This window comes from Corylus avellana, chromosome ca1 (genome assembly GCF_901000735.1).
Source record: "Corylus avellana chromosome ca1, CavTom2PMs-1.0".
Lineage (NCBI taxonomy): Eukaryota > Viridiplantae > Streptophyta > Magnoliopsida > Fagales > Betulaceae > Corylus > Corylus avellana.
The window spans coordinates 45,495,517-45,503,334 of NC_081541.1; the positions used below are offsets into that span (position 1 = coordinate 45,495,517).

The following is a 7,818-nucleotide window of genomic DNA, read 5'->3' on the forward strand; positions in this document are numbered from 1 at the left end:
AAAAAAAAAAAAGGTAATAAAATTGATAATATTGATCAGAATAATAATACAAGGGCTTTCAGGTCAGTGTAGAAGATGATGGAGTTTGCACATTTTTGTGACAGTTCCAACCCAGACAACCATCAGTCTTCCTATCTTCATATTAGTTACTCCCCTACCATCTTTACTAAATTGAAGACAACATTTACAAAAGTATGGTGTTCTTCAAACCTTTGACGTAGGCTTGTAATCGAGCGTCTCCCTTATATTTAACCGAATAGAAGGCCCCATCGATGAGCAAATGTGTGCGCTTTTCCAGTAAACACCTTTAGCACCTGTTGGCTTGTTGGCTTCTACAGATTTCTGTTAGATGAAGGCAACGAATCAGTAAGATTTGTATGATGAGTAAATGCATTTCAGACACCAGTGAAGTTCAGGGAAGAAGGAAGAACGTACTACTGCAGCGAGCAAGTTAACAATAAGGTCTTCTTCAGGAAAGTCAGCTTTTCCAAAAGGCAAGTGAACAATCCCAGTTTTATCCGCTCTGTATTCAACTTTCCCCTGCTTGAATTCTGCTATAGCCTGAAACACATAATAGAAAGAACTCGCGTTAAATCTTTTACTGCTAGCTAACCAAAAACCCATGTCATTTGCCATGCTGCTTTATTCAATAGCAAATACGATCTTGGTAACTTCAAAGATGTTAACCAACTTGGTTGTTTCTCCCCCTCTTTCCCTCCCTTTTGTCATCATTACAATGTTCTTATCACGTCATTCACACACAATCCATAAATGCTTGCAAATCTCAGATGATTTTAATTTTCCTTCCATTCCATTATTCTCACTTTGTCAGATTTGCATCTGTATGCATCATGAATGAGGAAAAATCTAAAAGAGAGTTTCTGAACACCAGGTGAAGGTTCAGAATCAAGAATGAGTGTCGACTGCCAATGCAAAAAGAAATGAGAAAATTACATTTGAATACCTCATCTAAGTTTTACACTTCTTCTACCTAAGTTGGTTGCACGTTTGGTCATTACAAAAAGTCGTCCAGTTTATGACAGATGTAAACTTTTCAAATATAAGGTCAATATTCTCGTATAGTTTTTTTTGATAAGTAGGTCAATATTCTCATATAGTTGGGGAACCATGTAGATTATAAAGCAGTACTGTTTGCCATTTAAGTTCAGAAATAAAAACAAAGAATATTAGCCTTTTCTTCAACCTTGGAAAAATCCACCTTCAATCAACCATGACCTTCATTCAAATCCTTGCTCATAAGCCTCAAATCCACCATCACAATCCAGCCACACCTTATCCATTAGTTACATCCATAACTAACAATATTGACATAATCACCAACAACGTTCAAAACGGCCAGCTTCACAATCCAGCCATGCCTTATAAATTAGTTACATCCATAACTGACAATATTCACATAATCACCAACAACAACTACACAGAGATCAATGGAAGCCTCAAGCCATTAAACCAAATCAATCAATTTTTTTTTTCTTGATAAATGTTAAGCCAAATCAATCATTCTAACAGCTCACCTACTTATTTTATCTTTAGGAAAAAGAGAATGGATTTGGTTACTAATTCCTAGTTACGCTTATTAAGCACAATCGAAGTAATTTCTTTAAACTAAAAAATAGAAATGAAAACAAAAAAATCAGTCTACCGATCATGGAAGCCCACCTAATTAAAATACTCAATTAAGGTGAGAGAGAGAGAGAGAGAGAGAGAGAGAGACCATACCTGAGGTATATTGGGTGTGACGGTACCGGCTTTTGGATTTGGCATCAGCCCTCGGGGTCCCAGAATCTTTCCTAGGCTTGCAACCTGATAAAATCAGCAAGTCCATGTAAGTAAAATCCGCCGGACCATTATGTTCTCTAGCTTCGATACTCAGGACCATGAACACTTACAAGCAATATTATTACCAGGCTATTTACTGATTTTCATTTAAATGAAATGGACATAATTCTTAACCAATTTATTTCTACGCAGAAAAAAGGTGAACATATCTGTCTTTCCTCTCGATATTTCAGATGCATAATGGCAGTTAATATAAATAACTAGAATAAGATATTCAGAGCTACACCTTGGGCATCATATCTGGTGAAGCAATTAATTTGTCGAATTCCATAAATCCTTCTTTTATTTGTTGTATCAAGTCCTCTCCACCAACCAAATCAGCTCCTGCATTTTTTGCTTCATCGAACCTCTCACCTGTAAATGTCAAGCATACCTTAAGAGCCCAGGTAACAGAAAGGAAATGACAACAACAACAATTATAATTTTCATGCACATGCTGAAAGGATATAATTTTCATGCACATGCTGCAAGAAGAACTGGCACAAATCTAAAGTATTATCAGTTTATTACAAGGGGAAAATGTCCTATAAGGAATTTTTTTCAATATATTACTTATACCAAAAAAAAAAAAAAAAACTCTCTCGGTGTACTACAGACTTATCAAAAAATGTATAGTAGAAAGCCTTTTTATAGAATAAGAAACTAAGTTAATTTATACTTGGTAAAAACAGCTGATAACACCTAATAAAAGGAGATCCATGAGGTCAAAATTTGAGAGACACATGATAAGTTACAAATGGACCAACTTTTTAAAAAGTTATTGAAAGACTAACAATCTCACTCTTCACATCTGCATTTTTAACAAACCAGGCCGTGGCAAAAGTAACAAAAAAAAAAAACTCTTCAGAGGCTCAGAATAAGTTGTCGTTTACATAGATATCCACTATAGAGGAAAACATACAGCTAAAGTAACCCATACTTTTTTTTTTATAAGTAATCTAAAATTCATTAAAAAACACAAAGGCAGATCCCAAGTTTACAAGAAAGTAACCCTGCCTTTAGTAAAGCAAGCAGTAATCTAGCCCTTCTAAGCCAAGGGTAGATGCATAATGAGACTTTGAAACCCCATTTCAGTGGGGATTTTTCCCTGCTCTAGGGCTGTAGATGTTGTCGGGTCAATTACACCATGGAAAATGGAAATCACAATCTCAAATACGACATAACCCACCTATTTACATTCGCTACTTAAACAGTTAGCAACACAGATACCCCTAAGTTCATGTAAGTGGTGCCAAATTGATTCATTTCCTTTTGCACATACTTCCTCAACAAGAAAAGTTTCTATCTTAATGATCAAAAAGACATTGTACTAGAGATAAATGACAATGCTAAATTAGATATCATCAATTGTAAAAGAAATGGGTGTCAAGAATGAAAGTTGAGAAGAGTAATTACCTTGAGTAAGAACAGCCACTCTAACAGTCTGTCCAGTTCCCTTGGGCAGACTTACCTAATAAAATATTTGGAAAGAAGAAAGGAGAAAAATAAAGAGTCATAAAACATGACATTGGATATATATCAGTATCAAGCAGTTAACGTGAACAGTAATATACTTTCCCATAATCAAATGAAGACCAGAGAACTCACGGTTGCCCTCAGCTGTTGGTCATTGTATTTTGGATCAATGTTTAGACGGAAATGCGCTTCAACAGTTTCCACGAACTTTGTACTAGCCATTTGCTTTAGCAAAGATATTGCAGTCTTCAGGTCATATTCTTTTTTGTTTTCCCTTAACTTTTGAATTTCCAAGAATCTCTTAGACCTTGTCTGACATTATTGACAAAACAAGTTTTAGTTTAGGAAAATCTCAGAAGAAGCAATCAAACTAAGCTATTAATTCAAATAATTAGGGGTTTTCTTGCAACTGAAATTTTTTAACCAAATAAAAAGAGAGAAAACCACTGGAATTTAGGGTCAAAGCTAAATCTTATGAAGTGAAGAATATATATATATAGGTAATAAAAATAAAAAGCATGATGTATAACACCTAAATGAGTAAAACAGGTTGAAAGGACACAGGGAAAAAAATTTAATTAAGAAAATGCAAATGATACTAGAGTATCAACATCACAATTGCATACATGACTCATGAAGCTATAATAGAAATAAACCAAATTCTTAAATATGAAAACAATAGTTAAATTGAAAAAGAATAATGGTCAATTTGAGAAAACCAACCAAAATCTCATTAGTGAAATCACCCAGTCTAGACACGACAAACCAAAACTGAACCTCAGTCTAGATACAACAAACCAAAATTGGACCTCATCTCTCATCATAGGCCACACTAACAATTTTTAAAAATTACATTATCAAATGATACTCAGAATTAGCTGGAGGAAAAAAAAATTGAACAGATTCATTCACATAGTATTTAACAGTACAATTCCATCATCAAAGAATTAAGCGGATAAAGAAAACTGAAACTGCTAACACAACTGACAGTATACACAACTTCATGAAATGCTACCATCACAAAATTTCGTAAAATTTCACAACAAACTTTACCGATGGCTTCCATTTTCTGAATTACCTAAATTTGAAGTGATTCATTCTATTTCAACGATATGCAAACTAATATCAATTTTTCACAAGGCCTTCAAATACACCCTAATCACTCAATCCATTAAAAAATTTAGAAACTAAAGCAGCTAACCAAAGAAATGGTAACTAAGAATACAATGCCTCTCTGCAGAAGCAACAGGGGGTATTTCTGAGACTCAAATTCCGAAATGATAATCCAGAGGCTAATCCAGCAAAACCCATCAATCAAGTCTCTTAATTAACACAGACTTCATGTAATGGCAACAAGAAGAGGAAAATCATTAGACACACTCTTTCTCGTCAAAACGAAAAGACAAACGAGAAAACATTAGGCATACTCTGTCAGTAAAAATTGGCAACAATTTCTGAAATTGAAATCCTAGAGCAGTAACAAAAACCTAAACCAAGCAAAACCCAACAATCAAGAACTCAATAACCCAAAAACAATCACAAAGCCAAAGACACAATCACCAAAAGCTCGCAACTTTCTTCGCACATACTCTATCTCTCTTCAAAGGCAACGCAGCCTTTCCTTTCTTTGGTTTTGGCAAAGTCCCAGTCCCAGTCCCAGGCCCAGCAACCGCTTCCACTCCTTCCTGCTCTTCCACATCCTCAGCCACCTCAGCCTCAGCAGCCAAAGCAGCAACAACGACTTGGGTACGTTGGGAAGCACCATGTCTGGCTTCCCTCCGAAAATTCACATTGACCCACTTACCTAGCCTTCTCTCCCTGTGATTCAAGACTAGAGGGCAGAGAGAAAAAGTGGTGGATAGTGGTTTGGGCTTGAAGGCGATGAGTGAAGGGGTGATGTCTTGGGGGTGTACTGATGAGGCGGCGTACGTTAGCATCAGGGATGAGGGTGTGGTACACGTCGCCATGGTTGAGCTCTGTCTCTCTGTGCGTGTTAATGGAAACGAAAGAAGCTTTTGTTATCTCTATCCATATAAAATGGAGATAATAAGAGGTGTTGCTTGTGTGTTGTGGAGCTTTTTGTATTGTAGACCATTCTTTCAGTGTGCTATTGAAATTTGACAGAAAGAAAAAGAAAAATGATAATAAAATGATAATTATATTTACAAGTATTTTAAAATTATGTTCTTCTTCAACCAAATTTTAAATTGTTAGAATAAATGTTAAAATAAAGTATGTAAAGGAAAATAATTTAAACATGTAAAATTTTTAGATGGTTAATTATAATATGTAAATAACCCAAAAATAATAATTATTTGTATGAAAAAAGAAAAGTATTTTGTGTTTCATATTAGAATTCTTAATTAATTGAAGGGTTTATTATTAATTATATGGGTAAAGTCCACATATCCCCTCAAACTACCATCCAATTGACAGTGTCTTCAAAAAGTTTTCAATTGTGGCAATTTTCCTTTAAACTACCAAAATATTGTCAACGTCCCCCAAGATTACCAAGAAGACAAAAAAGTCTCTATAGATTTATCAATAAGACAAAAATACTGCTATAAATTCAGAAAAAAAAAAAAAAATTGATTTTTTTTTTAAATGAAAATTTGAATTTTAAATTTTTTTTTTTTTGAAAAAACTAAATTTTTGTAAATGAAATTTTTTTAATTTTTTTTTTAATTTTGTTTTAAAAAACGAAAATTTTATTTTATTTTTTAAATGGAAAGTTTTATTTAAAAAAATTATAAAACGAAAATTTTCAATTTTTTTAAAAAAAATTGAAAATTGAAAATTTTTTTCTTATAAAAATGATTTTTTCTTTTTTACTTTTTTTTTTTTTTAAAAAAAAAAAATTTTGGCCATATTTGATTTTTTTTTTTTGTTAGTTTTAGTTTTTTTTTTTTTTTTTCTAGAAGTTTTAGTATTTTTATTTTATTTTTATTTTACGAAGGGTAATTTCATCATTGAAGGAAACATTGACAATTTTTGATAGTTTAAGAGGAAGCATTGTCACAATTAAAAATTTGAAGAACATTGTCAATTAGGTGATAGACTTTCTCTTAATTATATTGAGTTTATATAAGCTTAAAGCAGACCTTTGTTCTGGTCCTCAAGCAGAACAAAACAGTTTGAACGCCATTCACTCTTTTTTTTCTTCTTCTAACCAAATTGGGAAAATGATTACAAAAACGTGATAAGCTAGATTTACAGTGCAAATAATAAACCAGGTGGTTTCTCTATTTCACTTAAAGTAGAGCATCAACTATTTTATAATATAAACTAGATTTCACAGCATCTAACGACAAACATAATTTGCAATATCTCTCCGAACTATCATCGGAGTTGCAATATCTCTCTTTCCTTTATTTATTTATTTATTTTTTTTAAAGATGCTGTTTCCTTTAGTTAAACTCCAAATAAAAAGGCAAACTTCTTCAGCTGGGAATGGACCCATGTTTTGTCATGCAGCGTATGACTTGACTATAAGATAAATGGCCCTTAATTTTCTGCCAATTTTTCTGGCTTCTATTGCATGAGGGAGTGCAAAGTCATTCACATGTATGCAACTTGTATTCTGAGATTTTTCTTTGTATCTTTTTCACTGTCTCTAATCTTATCTGCAGTTTGGTACAGTTTTTGTTAATCAAATAATCTTTTTAATAATCTGCAATGACTACTCTTGCAAATTAATTGAATAATAGGGAGGTAAAAATAGTGGGATTTCAGTTCCAACAAAGATTGAAAAATAATTTCCCCTACCAAAAATACCAGTGATTGGATTGGAGTTGCATGAGCCTATCAATTTAGATTGGATTGTAAGACATTGTATGAATCTCTATTTAGTGTTCATTTAGTTTAGCAATTTTAAAACGTTCGATTCGATATAATAGATTTTTCAAAATGCAATTAAGCGTTCAATGAAATTTATTAAAAAAGCGTTTAAAAACGTAATTCGACCATTAAAATCGTATTTTCTTCTTTCAAAAATGCACTCTTTTATATGTCGTGCAAGAATATGTAAAAATTTTTTTAATGTTTTCAAATCATACTTTTGAAGAGTATATTAGATTGTGTGTAACGTCCCACACCGCTTGAGTATAAAAATGGAGATGTGCTTATATGTATACTTACACCCTTCTTGATATCAACGCGTTTTAAAGTCGTGAGGGTCATAATTCCATCAGAACTTACCAGTTAAACGATAAACGGTAATTTTAAAATTATAATTGAAAAATTAATAAAATTTATTAGAAAAAAAATTAATAAAATTTAAATTTAAATTTAAATTTATTAAAAATGCACCGACCTACTCTGAATATGATTGCATAAGGAAAGACCACGTAGATGGAGGTGGCAGTGAGTGTCTGGTAGTCATCACTCACCAGACGCCATCTACTTTCTCCACCACCAAACAAACTCCCCAACACCCTCCAACTCTATCACTCTCTCGGAGCTCCACCACCAAACTCCTCTACCAATCTCTCTGTTTCTCTTTCT

The 7,818-nt window shown here is 33.0% G+C and overlaps 1 protein-coding gene across 1 annotated transcript; it reads right to left on the reverse strand.

Annotated features, from left to right (window-relative positions):
* On the reverse strand, positions 1-5,358 carry LOC132180363 (large ribosomal subunit protein uL1c). The gene is made up of 7 exons (XM_059593160.1): positions 4,905-5,358; positions 3,448-3,627; positions 3,256-3,310; positions 2,087-2,214; positions 1,741-1,824; positions 436-561; positions 1-342 (listed from the first exon to the last, which is right to left on the reverse strand). The coding sequence occupies exons 1-7, from the start codon at positions 5,280-5,282 to the stop codon at positions 205-207; spliced, it is 1,089 nt and encodes a 362-aa protein (XP_059449143.1). The 5' UTR covers positions 5,283-5,358; the 3' UTR covers positions 1-204.
* Between the last annotated feature and the right edge of the window lie 2,460 nt (positions 5,359-7,818).

Coding starts and splice junctions, on each gene's coding strand:
- LOC132180363 (XM_059593160.1), bottom strand. CDS start 5,282: ATGGCGACGTGTACCACACCCTCATCCCTGATGCTAACGTACGCCGCC. Junction 1,825..2,086: donor CACCAGATATGATGCCCAAG/GTGTAGCTCTGA, acceptor TGATTTTATCAG/GTTGCAAGCCTAGGAAAGAT. Junction 562..1,740: donor TCACACCCAATATACCTCAG/GTATGGTCTCTC, acceptor TATGTGTTTCAG/GCTATAGCAGAATTCAAGCA.